The sequence below is a fragment of the Lygodium microphyllum genome, chromosome 11, assembly GCF_053477565.2.
Source record: "Lygodium microphyllum isolate KBCC chromosome 11, Lygodium_microphyllum_v1.1.10, whole genome shotgun sequence".
In the NCBI taxonomy this organism is placed as follows: Eukaryota; Viridiplantae; Streptophyta; class Polypodiopsida; order Schizaeales; family Lygodiaceae; genus Lygodium; species Lygodium microphyllum.
The window spans coordinates 69,615,797-69,636,732 of record NC_141145.1 but is presented as its reverse complement, the minus strand read 5'-3'; the positions used below and the strand labels follow the sequence as shown (position 1 = coordinate 69,636,732).

Here is a 20,936-nt window from a genome sequence, read left to right as displayed (position 1 = left end):
AATGTATATGGTTCTTCAGATATCGAGAGTGAGAGAGGACACCAATGCCCTGCAGATAATAGTAAAAGCTATTCAATACCAATTTCATCCAAAATATAATTGAAAAGACTTAACTTATGCAACAAAAAACCTTACCTTATGCAACAAAATACCACGGAGTCAGATAGTTGGACATCCCTTTTTTCCAACATGGGCTTGTCCTCGGGAGATATACTAAGATATTCCTCCTCAGATTCCCCAGCAACATTCACAAGAATCTGCCCATACACTTTGCCCATCCTCTCGCTGTTGACGGGAGCAAGTGATGCGGCTTTCCTCTTGTAAACATCGTCTTATGTTTCAAACACCTCCTGATTTTTTTCACTCAAGAAAGCCTCCTGCTGGGTGGCACCCCTTGTAGGGTAAAGGTCACTAACATCTTCAACATTTAGCTTTTTCTCTTTCCTGGACAATTTTGGGGGAACGTTAAGGATTTCAAAGGCTTTTTGATCATTGGAAGGCAAGGGCCTCAGGACTTTGTCAAACCTATACCTCATTCTGCTAATGATGCTGAAATCTTTATTCATAAGGGTGATCCTATGAGCATGGGCGGCAGCAATGTAAGCGTCATTCATGAAATCAATAACAAAATCTTCTGCGGCCTCTTGCAGGGCAAGAATGGCTGAGAGTTGCCACTTCTTATTTAAACCAGAGACAGTTGCCACTTGAGACAATCTATCAGAGATCTCTTTAACCACCCTTATAAAAGCAGCTTTTGGAATGACATGCTGTGTAGCTCTCTGGGCTTTCCTGATCTCATTGAAACATCTTTGCATATAGAAGAACCTGGACTTCCTCTTTCTCTTTTGTGGCTTGGGGTGTTCAGTGGCTTCAGCAGATGTGGGCTCAGGTACCATTGTATGGAATGAATCTTTCATAGGGTTAGCCTCATCCTTTGCTTCCTCAACTTCAGGTGAAGAAACATTTATGGAAGATGTAAGGACAACAACTGGTGTAGGAGGGATTTCTGTTGTAAAATGCTCTGGAGCCTGTGATGGACCAGCTTCTTCTACCCCCTTAGATTCATCAAATTTTAACTTTCTTCTACCCCCACTGTCCTTCCCATCTAGATACACTCTTCTTGCAGTTTGCTTTGTCCTTGCCATCCAGAAAAGGAAAAATAACAACCAGAAGGACAATAACTGAAAGACAAACTGGCGAGGAAAGTGACGAAATGAGCAATTCCGATACGGCGCGATATGAACAAAGCGAGCAGAATGGAACAGCGCCCTCGCTCCGTATTGGAGATCAGAAGCCGATACGGCGCGATAGGGAGAAAACAAGCACACGGTTTGGACGCCCTCGCTCCGTATTGGAGATCAGAAGCCGATACAGCGCGATAAGGAGAAAACGACCACACCGTTTGGACGCCCTCGCTCCGTATTGGAGATGAGAAGCTGATACGGCGCGATTAGGAGAAAACGAGCACACCGTTTGGACGCCCTCGCTCCGTATTGGAGATGAGAAGACGATACGGCGCGATTAGGAGAAAACGACCACACCGTTTGGACGCCCTCGCTCCGTATTGGAGATGAGACGACGATACGGCGCGATTAGGAGAAAACGAGCACACCGTTTGGACGCCCTCGCTCCGTATCGGCACACCTCTTTTTGCTAGCGAAAAAAGGACTTGTATCGCACCGTATCGGCAAGCAAGGCGGGAAGAGCTCGAGAAATGAAAAGTGTACACGTCGGACAAATGACCACTTATATACCCAGGTAAATCATGACACGTGTCAGACACGTGTCCGATACTGATTGTGCCACGTATTTGCATTTATGGTCCGTATGCTACGTGTCAAGTAATGACCGGTCCACTTGTTCGCCACGTGGTTTTCGGCCACGTGTTGCCCAATGGCTACTGCCACGTGTATGAGACTAACGGATACTGCCAGGTGGCATAATCCGCGCCTACATAAGGGTGTGTTTCTTATCTGTACGGCTTTTTTCGGTTTCAAACCTTTGTTTGTATTGCTGATACGGTGCGAGAGCGACTGTTGGTTTTCTTCGCTTTGCTCTCTTCGCTTCGTTTCGGAGGTTCTGTAGATCTAGTCTTCTTTCAGCGTTCCTGAAGCTCGTGTGACCACCTTTGTTGTGGCTCTAGCGCTTCTTACTGGGATCACCGATACGGCGCGAGGGGGCCTTTCCGTCTGAATCGTTTCTCTCTTATCGCGCCGTATCGTCAGAAGTTGGAAACATGTCTGAACCCATACAATCCAAGGTTTCTTCAGGAACTGGTAAAAGAAGAAGGCTTTCAAAAGGCTCAAGTGCATCAACAGCTGATCAGCCTGTGCATTCTTTTTCCTCTCCATCCTCTGCCACCAGTGTGAGAAAGCCAAGTACATCTCCAGGGAAGCGAACGCCAGTAGTGAGAGGTCAAGGAGTATCAGAGCTCATTGATATCACTCCATCAGAGAGGCTACTTGATTTTATTCTTCAGAATGGAATGGATCTCTCATTCTATGGAGTTGTGAAAAATATTTTTAATCCTGATTGGGAACTTGACAAAGTTCTGAAATCTTGTGAAAAATATATTGTGGAGGACTTTTTGGAGTTTGAAACTCTTGCAGGTCCTTCTGTTGAAGTTGGCACAATTGAATATGTCCATATTCCCATTGGGTCAACAGGAAATGAAAAGGCAATATTTACTAGAAAGTGCAGGGCCCACTCTCTGGAGAGGTTTCATTCAACAGACATATTTTGCTGCACTCATTCCAAAAACTGCAAGATGATGAGAAAATCTGCTGCTTTTATTATGTTCATCCTTGTCAAATACCCTATGAAAGCTGAGGAGCAACAGTTGGAAGGAGCAAAGACTGCCAGCTTTTGCATGTTGGATAATCTGGCAGATGAAAGGGAAATAGAGGAGGTTGTAGATACAGATTTTGAGGCTTCCATTGCTGAGAATTTGGATTTTGCTCACTTCAAAGCTGAGACTATCATTGAGGAGAGCCAAGGAGATACAAACCCTCAACCTGATGAGAGTTCTCACCATATTGTTCCTTCCCCGCCATGTATACCTTTCAAGGACAAGGAGTACATTTTACTATCAGATATTCAAAAACTTTTTAATCTCAGGGAAGATTATTGTCTTGCAATTATTGCAGAGGCATCTGATGCTGCTAATGGGATAATTGACACAGAAAATGAATCAAAGGAAGAGATTCTGAAACTTGATAAAGAAACTCTAGATGATAAGTTTATTGATGCTGGTGAGGCATTCTCTCTTTGTTTTGAAAAGGCCAAAGAAGCTGAAAAAGAGTTGAGTATTACTGATGAGGACTTCGATCGCATTCAAAGCGAGCTCGGCATTTCCAATTTTGAAAGAGAGGAGTCTGAATATGTTAAAGAATTGACTAACACCAATGAGACAGCATCATCAATTAATTTATGGAATCCGTTTAAATTGAAGTACGATGAAAATCAAGTGGTAAGATAATTTTGAATTTGCTTTTACACATTGGTAGGTTTACATTTCATGCTCATTCAGTATGGGTTTTATTTGCAGTTGGAGATTGCCGATACAGATAACTTCTTGGGGCGTGGCAAAGGATCGAGAGCTGCTAGTAACACCACCAAAGACATTACACTCGGCCACTACTTGGCTAGGATTGACCCTGAATCGTTTTTTGTACTTCATAGTAGTTTCTCAGAGGACGCAGCATGGCCGATACTTTGTATTAAAGCTCTTACAAGGCTTCTAGGTTTCTCAGGATTACAATATAATGCCCACAAAATAATGTTTTTGGAAAAGACTGCAGCAATTAGGATTTTTGGCTACGGTCCAGGTTACTCTGCTTCTAGAGCAGGATACTTTTTGGCGTTTTCATCCTACGCCTTAGCTACAGACAGAACTGATGTAAAATCTATAGCTGGCTACAAGAGAAAAAAATTTCTACGTTATAGAGGAAAGATTCCTGAGGAGGAAGAGAATGTGAGAGTTTTGGAAAACTAGCTTTGTATATATTCTTTCTTATATATAAAAGTGCGATTGCTCATGTGTCATTGCCGTCTTTTATTTGCATTCTTTGAAGTTGTCGTCGAAAAAACCAGTTGAATAGCTCCTCTAAAGCATTGCTTTTTGTAACTCCTCCCCCATGCCTTGTGCTTCGAAAATAACTTGTGCGTGCTTGATAGTGGGATTTTTCCATGCCTTGGTTGCTATAAGTTGCTAAGGGGCCATGCTCCTCCACAAAGAAAGGTCCATGAATATGAAGAATATGCTGCAATACAAAGTAACACAAATTTTATACCAATTGAAAAACCTGTCAAAATAAGCCGATATTAAATAATTATTACTTTACCAGATAAAAAGTGATATCTTTTTCTCCCCATGCCTCTTTTATCGCCTTAACAAGCTTTGTGATTGATCTTTTGAACTCTTCCGCATATGTATATGTTGTCTTATGTTGCCTGAGGAGTTTCAGAAAAACATCAAGGTGTATCCAGACCTCCATTGTAAGAAACGCAAGCCTCGGCGTGCTTGCAACATTTGTTGTGATCTCACATAGCTCTCTCCAACACTCCCAAGCCGCATTCACCTGCTTTCCTGAATGGTTTCCTAAGAATCGTCTAGCTTTTGAGCCTCCCATAGAGACATCGGCCAAGATATCTCTTGTTTTTCCTGAAAGTATTGGATCCTTTCCCAAGTGAACTTGGCCCCCATGAAATCCCATTTTCGATAGCAATGCCTCGCATTTATCAATACACTCATCTGATAAAGATAATGGCTTAATGGAATATGCGTAGTCAAGATGCAACCTGAGAAGCTTATCGATTATTCTAATCTCTGCATGCAAAGTACAAATATGAACATTCTTAAGAGAGATGGAAAGAATGGGATCCTAGATGTCTTCTATGTTTTTAAATTTACTCAAATCTATAGAGTCTCTATTTGGGGCTCTTCTTACTGGTCGCAAACTACTCCAATCTTTGGATCCAATACTTTCCATGCAATAAATGCAAGGATATTTTGCATTTGCACCATTACATATTCCAAGCATACATTTGATAGTTTTCAAATCAGCACTCATATGCCATTCCACATTAAATTTACCAACCCCATCAACTACCAACATTTCGCCTTCACTTTGAGACTTAATGATATTTGGAATACCTGTATGGTTGAACAACCATTTCAACGTTTGATGATTTTCAATTGGTACCTGGGCTACACCAATCCACCAAATCTCCATCTCGGATTGGATCTTATGCAATGGAGCTTTGCCCTCGCCATTGCCATGGTCCAATGCCATGTTCATGAGGCAAATGCTAATTCTTTCCATCTTCTGTCCCTTTTGAATCTGTGCTTCATCCAACTTCAAGGCAAACTTTAGAACACCATAACTTTCTTCTACTGTGATTTTATACATGTGAACCATTGCAATTTGCACCTTTTTTAGATCAACCCATATATTGTTAAACTCATTGTAATCAAAAATTGCCTGTTTTTTTTGTTTTTCATAGGACATAGACCTTTCGATGTGAAAGTAATCTCCAAAAACATGTGGAATCTTGCGATTCATGGAAATTCTTGCAGTGGAAACTGCAAGGGCTCGGGGCAATCCAAATATAGTTACCCTATTGCATTTAAGATTTTTAAACCATAATCCAGAGATAGCACGGTAACCTTTTCGACTTATACCCACAGTATCGCATGTCTCTACGATTTCATTTGCTTTCACTGTGCCTTTTAAATCCTTCACTAACTCTCTCAGAGTTGGACCTCTCAAATCCACATTTTCTGGTGACTTAAGAATCCTCAAAATGTCTTTCTTATTCATGGTTTCCTTCAAAAGTTTGATTCTTTCCTCATTCTCTCGGATATTTATGCCTAATATGTTAGAGACATATTTCTTTGTAAGATTTAGTCTCCTTTTCTTTGCTCTCTCACACAAGCTGGTTATATTTTTTAACGGTCTCTTCCTCTCTCTAAATCCTACTGGAGTTTCTCTCAAGCGTATTAGCTTATTCTGCAATGAATTGTTAATATTTTTCAAAATATCAATCTGACTTGTCAACTCTAAAATTTTTGTTTGTGTAGTTTCTAGTGCTTTTTTCATTTCGTGCACTTGAGCTATATATGTGTAAGATGCAGAGTATAACCTCATACAGTAGCCAAGCATTCCATTGTAACCTTCTCCAGCATATCTTATATAGTCATGGACATTCAAAAAAGGAGGTGGTTTACCTATAGAAGGATCCCTGGGATAGATATTTCCATCCACCCACAAATCTATATGCTTCATTCCTTGTGTTCGCAACCTGTTGGCTTCAATCTCATCTATCAATACTCGATGATGTATACTTCTCCAAGATGTGTAAGTCGGATCTAGCTGAATAGATAGCTTGTATTTACGTGTGCTTGCGCCTGTGTTATTTGAAGTAGTATTGCTAGACATTCTAGCAAATGAACCGAGCAAGAATCTCACAGTGAAAGAAAGCAAGTGCAGCAAAAGGAATGGTAAAAGAGAATAGTGTATAGAAAGAAAACGCGGGAGCAAACAAATGCGAAGTTCGTACGAAAATCTCGAAAATACAAAATCTCTCGAGTTCCAAGACAATAAACGGCCGAAAAGGTGACCCCTGACCTGGATTAAAAGATGAGGGCAATTAATGGCCGACCTCTTCAATGAACCAAATATTCTCTCATTAATCACATCTGGACAACCAAATTTAGAGGTTTTATTCTTCCTAAACCTCAACTAATTAGCAACTTAATCACTTTCTTACAAGTGCCATTTTTGAAGCGTTTTTGGCCCTAATGTGTAGTAGAAAGACAGAGATTAAAGCCAGAGATTGCAGCATGTCCCATTGCTGCCACTATCTAGTGGTGAATGGTTGATTAGTAGCTTAGAGCTGTCAGGAACATGTAAGTCCAAGATAAAATATGACATCAATAGTGCTATGAAACCCACCACGTGCTCCAAAGATGTGCATCTTAGTTGGTTTATTCCATTCTCATTATTTGCACATTTTTTTGGTTCATGTGATGTCCTAAAGAAATCAAAGATTACTTATCAATGCAAGTGTGAGTCAGATATTGGGTGAGCCTTGGCAAGTGAAAAGAACACATTTTCATGAGACAATTGAGTCAGGGTCAACCAATCTGATCTCACATTCAGGTAAATCTTTTTCACTACTTTGAATGCCTTGATTTAATTGACATAGGTCTTGCTTAGATGAATTGTTGTGTTAGTCACTTTTACTTACCATTATTTTTGTTTTTATTACATGTATTTCATCACTAGACAAACTTTGTGCATTCGCTTTCGATATAAAAGATGTCAACTTTTGCAAGGGGAGTGGATCAGCTTGGATCAAGATACTCGAGATGAGACATATACAGCTCTCATAGATGTGGTTATCTTGCTGAATGGTCATAATCCTTTTGTGGTTAGTGCAGAGAGCCATTAGCCCATATCTTTTCTGAGACAAGAAATCCAACTAATGTCCAATGAGTCCCTCTACAACTTCTATTTCAAGTTAGGTAATAGAAAAGTCAGGATTCGTAGTGAGCAATCCATGACATGTAAACAATGTTCTTCTCCACATATCCTTGAGATAGTGGAATCCTTGTAAAATTTTTTTATAAAGAACAAATATAAACTTTTTTTAAACTTCTGAGTACTTTCAATTTAAATAATCTTAGTTTATTATGATCCAAGCATGTGATAATACATAATGTAATTAGTCAATCATACTAGTTAAAATGATAATTAAATTGCAGATTGGAGTTTTATCATCTATGTAATATTGTCTTTGCATAATGATATATTGTAGCTTATCTCTTCTACTTATTTCTTAAAATTAAATATTAAACTGGATCTAAGGGATTTTGAAGGTCTTTTAGATTGTTTTTCTTAAAAATTTTCTATATTTTCTCTAGTTGGACTTGACTATACTTAGTGATCTAAGTATATTCGAGGATATAATAATGTAAAACGAAGCATTTGTCTGTATGAGTAATTTTAACGGTGAATTTAAAGTATTGAAATAAAGAAACTAGGGTGAGAGTTTTAATTTTTTTAATTAGAAATTGTTGGGCTCAACAAGAGCTAAAAATTTCATAGATAGACACTCTTATTATTTCAAGAGCTTGACTCACACATGGCTCAACTATCAATCACCTAGTTGGTTCATACTCTATGTCCAAACCATCTCAACTTTCTCTCTCATTCCTCATGAACACAAAAAAACAAAGAGATGAAGAGGATGTTGTAGATTGATCTACTTGCATTCCCAATGATGTAATGTGACATGCATGAGAGGTTCATTGATGGTATTAATGTAGCTCCTCAAGCCACCATATCCTTCTTCAAATATGCACTGCCCTTGTCAAATGTTGATAAAGGAAGATGGAGAAGAACGAGAAGAAGAAGAGGATGGAGAAAGTGTCTCCCAATCAATCCCACACTCAGTTAACCTTTAACCATTCAAGCTATGTAGGCAAGAGGAAAAGAAGAGATGGAAGCAAGGAGTGAATATTGAGCTTCACCCTTATTGGTCCCTCACTCAACCACACACCCACCCACACAAACATACACACACACACACTCTCTCTCTCTCTCTCTCAAGTTATGGAAGCAACAAGCAAGCATATAAGAAAATGGAAGAGTGGAAGATTAAAATGTTGTACACATGGCAATGAGCTCTCTATTCATTTTTACAAACTATAGAGATTAGGGTTAGAGTTCTTGCTTTACGTTAGACACCCTCATGCTTCTCCATTATGACTATTTCTTCTCATTTTGCCATTCCACTTTGGGTATTGTGGACGCAATGTGGGAAAAAGTAAATAGAGATGCCCGCAAAATCCACATCTGTCACATGTCTTCTAATGCAACCTCTTAGGTGTTTTTACAATTTGCATAGGAGTAAGCGTGGCTCTCAATTTATTTCTATATAATTATAAGACTATATCTTTACAAGGGAATAATTACATATTCATCTTATGAACATATGGTGCCTAAAATTATGTGCTAAAGTTCTCAAAAGTTATACCTCTTTCCAAAACTTAATTCATGCATATAAATTTGTTTTTCTACTCTTGGACTAGTACAATGCTCAATGTAGAAGCTCTTATATTTTCCATTTCAATAATTAGCTTCCTAAAGTAGGTGAACATTTACCTCTTCCTAGACAAAAGTCAATACTTTGGCACTTCTAGTCAAAGGTAGTATACTTGGATTTGAATTGGAGATGTGGAAAACTAAGGCTTGAGTTGGAAAGTTGTAATAGAAATATAGGGTGTTCCTAATGGTGAAGATTGATATTTCCAATGATGAGAAATCTAATTGGCCTTGCTTGTAATATTTCCATGCAATAAAAGTTAGTTGATTAGTTCGAAAGTTAGTTAGTCAATTAATAAGTTAGTAAGATTACTAACTAAAGACTAACTAAGGTAAAAACTTACTAACATTAATAACTAATAATTTTGATTTAATTAAAAATATATTTTAAAATAAACCAAGAGTCGTAATCTGACATTTTTCTCGAATTGATAAGGACCATAGCTACCCTTCACGGAAGTTACAGCATGAACGAGACTTATGAGCCATATTAATCACTAGTATTAATGTGTATAGTTTGGATGGTCCAAAAATATTAGATTTTTGGGCAAAAAAACTAGTATATTTTAGATATTATCCTAAAAAGATAGAACTGAAAGTCCTTTAAAAGAAAATATAAGTGATGTTTTAGTTAGTTTTGGAGATTTTATAAAAAGAAAAAGATAAAGAAAAGTGATTGGTGAAATCGTGTGCATTGTGATCGTAGTCTATAAGCAGTAGATAGCACTTTGAAGAGAGAAAAGAATAAGGAATGAACTAAGAGCTTTCTAAGCAAGTGTCTTGGGGTTTTACCCCCCTTCTGGAGCCAATGCAACCATCAAATTTATGATCTGAGCATCAGATCATTGAGTCTTCCAAGAGCCCCTCCACTCTTGTTCTCAATCTTATCCCCTCCTCTCTAATTCATTATAAATATGAGGCATGGGGAGGCACAAGGGAGCATAAGGAGACCCCGAGAGGCTACGAGAGAGAGGTAGAGAGAAGGATACCCCTCCAAGAGATTGTGAGAGAGAGCTTGAGAACTTTAAGAAGAATGACTAGAGCAATACCACCTTTCATAAGATAGAACTCAAGCTAAAATTAGGGGAAGAATGTGGTAGAGTACTAGTCCTTGAGGCCATGGAAGCAACTGACACTCTCTATGAGACAAGTGGTGTGTTAGGTGCTCTCTGCAAAGTGACCCTTCTTGGATAGGTGTTAGACTACTGCCAATGCTTCTATTGAGCAGTAGAAGTAGATATCTCATACTCAACTAAGCCTAGTATTTCTAAAACGGGGATGAAATAATGTTATATATGGAAGGAAGGGTTTTGGTCAACCTAAGAATCCCTCTAAGGACTAAGAAGAGCCATACCCACAACATGCCATTGCAATTGAGATATATAAAGTTTTCCATCTAGCATAGTGATATGATTATGCTTTCACAATGCTAATGATTAGCAAAGGATGAGATACACACATATCACATGGCATACTAGCATAGAATTTTGACAATAGTAGCATTCTTGGAAATATATATATATATATATATATATATCCTTAGAAGCATAAACATAAAATAATCTCAAAATTTTTGAACCAATATATAGGCTTGAAGCATTTTTATTTGGCCATCCAAGATGGCACATCCCTTGTATTATACCTTCTATAGAGAATTAAAGCTATAATGTACATAGATATATAAGGGGTTTATAATTTTGAAAATGTGGGAATATTTTTACAAAGAGATATTCTACTTCTAGAAAAATGCATATAAAGGGTCAATATACTCATCAAATGTATAAGGTGTTTTACACATAATCTTCAAATACAAGTGCTATATAGAGTTTCATGTGTGAATTCTCTAAGTATAATGCATAACACAAAGCTTCAAATGCATATTGTACACTGTCATTGTTGCATTTGAGTCTTCCAACCTTGGCAAGAAATTAGAGAAATATTGATAAACTACCATTATGAGGCATTTTTCTAAGGATCTTCAAGGATCTAGAGATGAAATAATGATGCCTTGAGTAGTCATAAAAGAAAGGAACAAACCAACGTTGTGCCTTAAGTCTAATAGAATCATGAGACTATATTATAAGTGAGATGAAGATACGTCTTTTAAGATAATATATTGGATATTTCCTTATTGCTTGCCAAAGTTTTCACCTCACATCACGATAATTACAACTTGAGATTTAGGTCATCATCTAGATGTGTGACTCAAGGGTTTTAGGCTAGATAACTTGAGTCCAAGGGAAGGGGTGGTTGAGAAGTCAAGGAGAGGGTGCAGGCGGCAGCAAGCTAAGTATGGGTGCTAGTCTCGCAGAGAGAAGGCAACGGTGTTTGAGGTGTGGAGGTGTCTGCAATTGTTGTTGGACTTTGTAGTAGTGGTGTGGCTGATGTGTTTTTTTGAGAAGGCAACAGAGGAAGTACCATTTATAGAGTAGCAGGAGCATGTGGAGATAGAGCTAAAGAAGTGGAAGTTGTGGAAGAGGATGGGAAAACTAAGAAGATTGTAAAAGCATGCTTGTGTCAAAGGCCCAAAATTTTTGAGACTATGTTCAAGAAGGTGTGGAGGCGGTTCATGGATTGAAGGGAATCCTTGCAGGTTGATAGACTTTATAGCTGAGGTATCCACGATGGATTGTCTCCTAAGAGCTTCCACTTGCCCACTACCTTGAGTTGGTAATTGGATTGTAATTGGAGTATTCTCTTTGGTATTTGGGTTTGGTTGCATGTGATAGTGCTCTCATTTTGTACTTTGGTTGTTTGTTGTCCCTTTTATGATTTGCACTACTATCATTGCAACTACTCCTTGTCAAATGAAACCTCAAGTAAGTAGCTAAACTTGCAAAGTTTATTCCGTAGCTTTTAGCAACCTCTTTGGTTATGTTCATTGAGTTGCTTAGCGTGAGCTCACTCCGCTCACATTAGGGGAGAATACTGTCATAATATTCCCTAAAAAAGGAGGGGCATAGTAGCATAATATTCCTTGGGCCAAAGGAAATCTTTGGTATAACTTCATTATCTCACTTCCAAACCCTATCAACCCATATATCACCTGAAAGATCTTGATGAGTAAAATCTAAATCCTCAAAGTTTGACAATTTTGGAGCTCGTTTGCAAAAAAATTATAGTGCCTCCCTTTTTTAGGGAATATTATGACATGGTATTCCTTAGAAGGCCCATTTTTGAGTTCAAATCTCCCCTATTGAATGGAATACCCATGAAGGTCATTGTTTTCTTAGAAGATGCGTAGCCAAGCTTTTCTAGTTTCCTATTTCATGATGTAAGCTTTGTGGAAAAATCTCTAACTTAAAAAATTATAAGCAATTGACTTATAGCCAGCAATATACTTTATGTAGTCATTATAATAAAAGTGAGGATGTAATAGTCTTGAGATGGCTTATTTGAGTGGCTTAAAAGGATATTTTTATTTCGTTCCTACTATTAGTTATCACTATGAAATGATGTGGTTGTTATCACTCTTTGATCAAGCAACTTATTCTATTAGCATTTTAAAAAATAGTGATAACAACAACTTCTATTAGCATTTAAAAATTGTGATAAATATTAGCTTAAAGTTGTTGTGATAAGTATAACATGTTCTATTAGCATTTAAAAAAATTTATGGACCATATTAACTACAACATATTCTATTAGCATTAAAAAGTTTTTATGGACCATAATAACTTTCCCTTTGGCTTGTTAAGTGATTTGGTAGAGCGCGGATACACACACAGACACACACGCACTCTCTCGCTCACTCACTCCCTCTCTCTCTCCCACACACACTCTCTCCCTCTCAAACCTGTTATTTATCTTCCCACCATTACCAATTTCAACATGTAGCCCTCCATGGCCACGTAGAGGTCATTTAGAACCCAATCAACATTACATGGTAATGCTTCTCTCTCTCTCTCTCTCTCTCTCTCTCTCTCTCTCTCTCTCTCTCTCTCTCTCTCGTTATCTACACATTGTGGGTTCATTGATCTTTCTAGTCAATTTAATCAACCATTAGGTTCTACTTTTGTTAACAATTCTTCATGGGATTGATCACCTAACATCAGCTTCCTTTTGTTGCAGCTTTTCCTCACTTTGACTACATCAAGGCTGTATGGGAAGAGATTGATCACAAGGATTATTACTTAAAGGCTAGAATTTTTGAAGGAGGGCATCTTGGAAAACATGAGAATGCGACCTTGATATACTCAATGAAGTTGGGACCTGGGCCTAAGCCAAATACATGCTTAAAGAAATGGACTTTTGAATTTGATGAGGTTAGAGAGGATGAATTCCATGATTTCATTAAGGAGGAGATGTCCATTTTTGGTTCTGCACTTGAGGAGCATCTCTCATCAAAGTGATCAGGAACACCACAAAGTTACGGGTTCGTCAAATATATTGTCAAGTGTGTGCGGTGAGAATAATAAATGCAATTCCTTGTGAGAATCTCTACAAGCTTGTATAGCATGTAGATCTAAATGCACATCTATGTACCTTTGAAGCTTATTGTAGCACCCTAGTGCTTTCCACCTTATAAAAAATCATAGTACATGTTTTCTTAATAAGGAATGTACAACTTACATGTACTTGTACCATAGTATGTAATATGCAACATAGCATTATGATACTTATTTGCATGCAATTATCATGTACTTTAGATTGCAAGCATAATTTTGAACTCTTAAAATACATTTCCTTTAAAATAAGTAACATATTTGCAATAGTTTGTGCCTAGATGTTATGGAGTACTATGAATTGACATGTCCTAACAAAATAATAATAGTTAAATACTAGCTCTATGAGATCATTTGCAAGTTTTTAAAGGTATTGTTGATCCAGAAGGATAAGGTTTCTTTTGGACATCTTTAAAGCTTGAACAAAATATTCATATGTGTATCTAGTAATTTATTATTACTTTCAACATGATATAATAAGTGATTGGTGTAAGGGGTGATTTGATATTATATAAATCTCAAAATTTTCAAATTTACTCATTAGACATGTATGATGTTTGCTCTAAATCACTCACTATAAGTAAAGCCTAATGGTGTAAAACCCTTTTTCTAGGTATCACTTAATAAATTGAAGCTCTATATAGTTTCATAATCTACATTATCAAATTATGGTTTTTCTTGACTTTAGTTGAAAATTGACTATTCCCTACGTAGGACATCATGGTTTTGCCGAATTGGAAGTGGGATATTTGTTCTCCTAACATAACTCATAAACAATTATCCTAAAATTAGCAGGTTTTTTTTGTTATCCCAATCTCCATTCAATAGAGTTCCATATAGGGTGAAACTTCTACATATTGACTATTGTGAAGACTTGAACTTGAGATGAATACTATCATTATTATACCTTGACATCCTTGATAATGGATATTGTAGTATTCTTCTTTTGTGCAAAGGGTGTTCACTTGAGTACTTGATTATCATGTAGCATGAAGTCGAAAATGTGATGCATGCATGCTTATGCACGTCAATTTTTTCTCTAGCCTTACAATCATCATCTTTGCCTTCTTGAGTAGAATGAGGGGAAGTGACAAACTCACGCCACCATGCATCAATCGCCAAAAAAGGTGACAATTGAATAGCTTCCATGCCTAGGTGAAGAGAGCTCAATCAATCCAAAAAGGTCGATGACAAGAAGAGAGAGCATGATCAGTCCAATAAGGATGAGAATAAGAGAGTTTTAGTCTAAGCCTTAGGCTTAAATCTTAGCAAATGCTATATAATGAAGGCTTAGGAGAGGTATAATGGTTAATCCTTCAACCTTGTTTTAATCCGAGAGAGAGAGAGAGAGAGAGAGAGATAGAGAGAGAGAGAGAGAGAGAGAGAGAGAGAGAGAGAGAGAGAGAGAGAGAGAGAGAGAGAGAGAGAGAGAGAGAGAGAGAGAGAGAGAGAGAGAGAGAGAGAGAGAGAGAGAGAGAGAGAGAGTGAGTGAGTGAGTGAGTGAGAGAATTAGAGAAGGAAAAGAGAAAGTAAGGAGAAATGGAGGGATAGAGATAAGAGAAGATAAGATGCAAGCAGGATGTCCCCCCCCCCCCCGCCCCCCTTCCCCCCTCTTATCCATGAACTCTCTAAATTACATCTCCAAAATCAACCTATTGGATACTCCTACACCTTGGATTGGAGAGATAGATATAAGAGAAAACAAGATGCAAGAAGGAATTTCTTTTCCTCTACATCCATCAACTTTCTAAATTGCATCTCCAAAATCAGCTTATTGGATATTCCTTCACCTTGTTGATACCAAGTCTCCCCTTGCTCCTACTCGAGATCATCATTTTCCTCATTTTGGGTCACAACTAAATTTAGATAAGATGCAAGAAGGATGTTCTTTTCCCCCTCTTCTATGCATCAACCCTCTAAATCACATCTCGAAAATCAACTTATTGGATATTCGTTTACCTCATTGATGCCAAGTCTCCACTTGCCCCTACTTGAGCTCATCACTTTTCCCATTTTGAGTCACTACTAAACTCTTGTTCTTTTATCCTCTATCCTTACTACACGAAGTCTAATTTTCTCCCCCTACCCCAATCCTAGAGCATTATATCCATTTCTCTCTTATCGCCCATCAATCTCCCAAAATATACCCCTTGCCAAACCAAAATACCCCTTTTTCCTTGCCAAAGTTGTACTTCAAAGATTGTAGAAGCTAGGGAGAGCTACAAGGATCAAAGAAGAAGCTAAGAAAAGAGCATGTGAGAAATAGATTGTGCATTTGCAATGGCTCCTAAAATAAGAAGCATTCGAACCAAACAAGAGATTTCCCAAGCAAACAAGATCTTGCATGCACCAATCCAAGTTTTGATGCCTTGTGAATAGTATGTTTTATATGATGGATAAAATTTGTGTACTCCTCTTATGATCCCCTTTTAATTTTTCTCTCAAAATCAAAATACTTTTCAAGATGACAAACATGATACTATTCAAAAAAATTCATTATTTTCATAACTTTTTTCAAAATATTGACTCAAAAAATGTGATTTTCAATAACTATGTGAAAAAATTGTAGTCTTTTAAGGAGTCTTTGAAAAGATTCCAAATGTTTCTCTTAAGATGAAATATTACCCAAAAGGTTTGCAACTATGCTTCTTGTGTCTTTATATTTTGTTGTGTGTTTTTCTCTTCTAACATGGTATCAGATATTAAGTATCAAATATTAAGGTCTATTGCTTGAGACATGCTCAATTTGATAATTAACCACTAAGTTTTGATGTTAACTATCCACATTTTTGATTGACTTGCACCAAGGCCTTCCTACATAGACCTTTGAGCTTGCATTATCATGTCATCCCACACCATTGACGATGTCTTGCGCCAAGACCTAACTGCATAGACCTTTGAGCTTGCATTATCATGTCATCCTACACCATTGATGATGTCAAATTTGCATAGCTTGCGGAGCCATGATGCATGCATCAAGTTGGCTTTGACTTTGTGTTGACTTTCGTGCAATGGACCTTGTGTACCAAACATCCATTTGACTTGCTTTGTGTTGTCCCATGCAATGATTGTGTTCCCTGCCTTGCCATGCATTGTGTAGGTGGATGGTGCCATCTAATGGCGTCTATCTCCCTTAGCTAGTGCTCTGTGTGGCACGTACTTATGCTAGCCGACTTGACCTATTCTAATGAAGGCACACTCTTGCTCATCACATTTGCATTGAGTTGGTTTTCCATAGCATAATGATAGAAAACAAATCATTCCATTGACAAATTACTAGGATCAACAACTCAAACAAAGGCTTCAATTGATAAGTTAGTGGAGTTCAATACACAAATCATTGCATAATTTACTCAATGGATGCAAATGCAAATGGGAGACAAGGACACTAGAGAAAAAGTTCAGCCAAACAATGAACCTGGAGTTCCACTACAGCCACCCAACTCTAATTCCCAAAGCTAATGTATTATTGGATATTGGGGTATACCCTATAGCCAATACAAAGTAGGAGAGACTTCACAAAGGAATGAGGACTATTTGGGTAGTATTAATAGTGGTCATCCACAAGTGCATGGGATGAATTCTCAAGTTCGAAAGGGTATTTTTCCTACATGAAGGTATCAAGCCAATTCTTAGCCACTCTATGGAAGAGCATCATCAAATTTTGGAGGCCCAATAGGTACAAGCCATGATCAACCTATTTTGGGATTGTAACCTTTCCATAAATGGGAGTTTGAGATTAAAATACTATTAGTAAAGTATAATGGAAAATCATATTTGCCATCTAACCTAGAGGAATGGGAAGTTGGAGTTATACTTTGATATATTCCCTAGGAGTGATTATAAAAAAAACCACTTTGCCACATTGCATTTGGAAGGGTTTGCACACACTTTGTGGTGGTATATTAAGAAAGAGAATGTACTTGTGGAATCTTGGGAAGCATTTAAGATACTCATGGTTGAAGTCTTTGCACCTCTACCCAAGAGAAAGAGAAGTTAGCAAGAAGGTGGTATGGATTAGAGTAAAGATCGAGGAAGTTATTATATATGTATCCTCTACACGTGCATTCAAGACCTATTTACAAATATCCTTATCTCTGAATTTTTCATGAATAAAACATAACACTTTTCTATTCAATCTATGAATAACTCCTTTATATTACACTCTTTTGTATGTAAAGAATGTATAAAAAATGTATTTTAAAATTTCCTTATTTTGAACCCACATGATGCATACATATATTCATGAGTAACTTACATGAGGAGTAAAGAGACCTTAGTATATAGAATTATACAAGCCAATTCATTAATCTCACTATTTATATGGAGAGCAGAAGTGATGATGCCAAGCTCCATAAGTATATGTATGGCCTTGAGCCTTCACTATCATTAATGAATAGCAAAAAACCTCACCACCCTTTTCAAGGATATTGAGGTTGTAGAAGGTATGAAAGAAAGTATAAAAGAAAGCCTACATTTCAGCCCCACTTATGGATAGACAAGGACTGCTTTATAAGTATATGTATGGCCTTGAGCCTTCATTGTCACTAATGTAATAGCAAAAAACCTCACCACCCTTTTCAAGGCTATTGAGGTTGTAGAAGGTATGGAAGAAAGTATAAAAGAAAGCCTACATTTTATCCCCACTTATGGATAGCCAAGGATTGTTTTAAAGCATGACCAATTTGGCAATACTTTTGGCAGCAATCATGCATCTAGTGGGGGCTCTAGAGTACCAATTTATCCACGATTTAATACTTTAAGGCCTTGAAGTAAGTAGACTAAAAAGTAGTTTTAAAATAGAGTATAATAATGTGGAAAAAAACCCTAAAGGATTAAACTCTCAAGGCAATCAAAAGCTCATTCCTATAGACCTATTGAAGGAAACAAAGGAAAAAGGCTTGTGTTTTAAATGTGGAGAGAAATAAACAATAGACCATGCTTCCAAATGTGTATACAAAAATGTTAAAGTTAATAGTATGTTTTTCATTGAAGATATTGAAGATGAAGATGAGGATCCATGCATTAGGGCTCATGGTAAAATTGAAGAATATGATGAGGAGGGTGCTCAAGAGCAATTCGATGAGCCATCTAATGGTTTTTTCTTTGACCCAAGTGGGTATGCATAATTTGATCTTGGTGGATTTGATCCCTGTCATGTTTTCACTTTAACATACTCCATCTCAATGGATGTCTGGACTAGTTCTAGGAACCCAACTATACTTGGAATACAAGGCAGCATCCAAGGGAAGAATGTTTTCATTCTAGTTGATAGTGGCAACACTCATAGTTTCATCAATAAAACAACCATGGATCATTTGAAATTTCTACCCTCTAAATTGTAACATCAAATCAAACTACAAGTAGCCAAGAGGGATGAGGAAATTAGTACTCAAATGTTCTCATAGGTTTACTTATGTCTTACTGAAAATGATGGCATGCAAGTGGGATTGATTGTGCAAGAAATGAGCCCTATTGACATTGTTCTTGGATGTAATTGGCTAAAACAATTGGGTAAAATCATAGTGGAATTCACTCAGCAACTTAAGAAAGAGTTCAAGAAGCGGTATTAGATTTTTTTCTTGCATCTGAATAAGAAAACCATAGATCATTGTAAGAATTCAACAAGGGATGTAGCCCTAGAAGCTCTATTGGATAGTGGATGGATTTGTTTCACATGCCTCTCCCACCAAGATGAGCAATCAATCATCGTATAGATCTAGAACCCAAGTTAAAGGTTGTCAATAAAACCCCTTACAGGCTTTTGAAGTGTGTGAGAGAAGAAGTGGCCAATGGACTTGTTAGAGATGGGATTCATAGACACTTGTTCTTCCCCAAATGCTTCTCGAGTGCTACTAGTTAAAAAGAAAGATGGTAGTTTCCATATGTGCATTGACTACAAGGATTCTTGTTAAGAAGAAAGATGGTACTTTCCATATATGCATGGATTACAAGGATTTCAATAAGGTTGCCATCAAAAAAACCTACCCTATCCCACGGGTCAATGATGTCTCAGACGAGCTTAAGGGGAAAAACTTCTTCAGAAAGATATATTTGAGATCAAGTTATCATTAGATCAAGATGAGAGAGGGTGATGAGCTAAAGATAAATTTTAGAACAGATAGAGGGCATTATCATTTCTTAGTGATGCCATTTGGATTAACAAATGCCATATCCACCTCTCAAAGTTTGATGAGCGTGATACTTCAAACCTTTTGTCTTGAAATTTATATTAATATTCTTCCATGATATTTTCATTTACAATAAATTATTAGAGAACTATTTAGTCAACATGACAATGTTTTTTGATGTCTTGAGGCAGCATAGACTCTTTGCCAAGGAGACAAATTGTGCCTTCTTTTAGATAGATGCAAAGTACTTGAGACACATTGTGAAGGAAAAGGGATTCAAGCTAACCCAAAGAAAGTACAATGTATTCGTGCATGGCCAACAACCACTAATACCTCTTCTCTTTGTGGATTCCCAAGTCTATCTTCTTTCTATCATGGGTTTATCATGCTTGGCGTGACTATCATAGCACCATTGATAGATAGGTTGAAAAAAGAAACATTTTGTTAGGAATCCATTGCATATCATACTTTCAATTAGTTGGAGTTACTTACTTCAGACCTTGTCCTAGAATTTACCCTCAATTTTCTAAGGAATTTACCATCCAATGTGATGCTAGTGGATGGGATATTAGTTCTTTCCTACTTCAAGAGCATGGGATCATTGCTTTTAAAAGTCACAAGGAGATGGAAATGAATGTGTATGACCAAGAGATATTCACTATTTTGCATGCTATCAAGAAATGGCACCACAATCTTATGATAGCCAATTTCCTCAGGTAAGTTACTCATGAATATATGTGTGCATCACATGGGTTGAAAATAAGGTATTTTAAAAATATTATTTCTAAACATTTTTTACATATAGAAGGGTATAATATAAATGGGTTATTTACAGATTGAATAGAAAAGGGTTATTTTTTATTCAGGAAAAAATCACACATAAGGATATTTATAAATAGACCTTGAACACACGTGATGTAGAGGATATACATGTAGTAACTTCCCTGAGCCAATTTCATGTGACGAGTGAACATAAGGCACTCAATTAATTTATTATGCAATCTGATCTTACTCCAAAGCAAAAAAGATGGGTGGCTACTCTTAAAAATTATAACTTTGATATTACTCACTCTAAGGGCAAGGATAATGTTATGGCAGATTCATTGTCAAGGATGTGGGCTCACAGAGTATCTTTTATGTGATTGAACTTCATCATGATTGGATTGAAGAATTACAAGAGGAATATCTTTGAGAAATTAGCCATCTCTTCCAAAAATTATGATTTAGCTTAATGGAGTAAAATTTTCAGT

General features: G+C 37.2%; 1 protein-coding gene across 1 annotated transcript in view; it reads left to right on the top strand.

The window, feature by feature from the left end:
* LOC148028925 (uncharacterized) overlaps positions 1-13,517 on the top strand; it is a 145,054-nt gene extending 131,537 nt beyond the window's left edge. The window contains exon 2 of the mRNA XM_087687696.1: positions 13,182-13,517. Within this exon, the coding sequence (XP_087543822.1) occupies positions 13,182-13,462 (281 nt within the window). The 3' untranslated portion in view covers positions 13,463-13,517. The remainder of the gene's footprint in view (positions 1-13,181) is intronic.
* Positions 13,518-20,936: the final 7,419 nt, after the last annotated feature.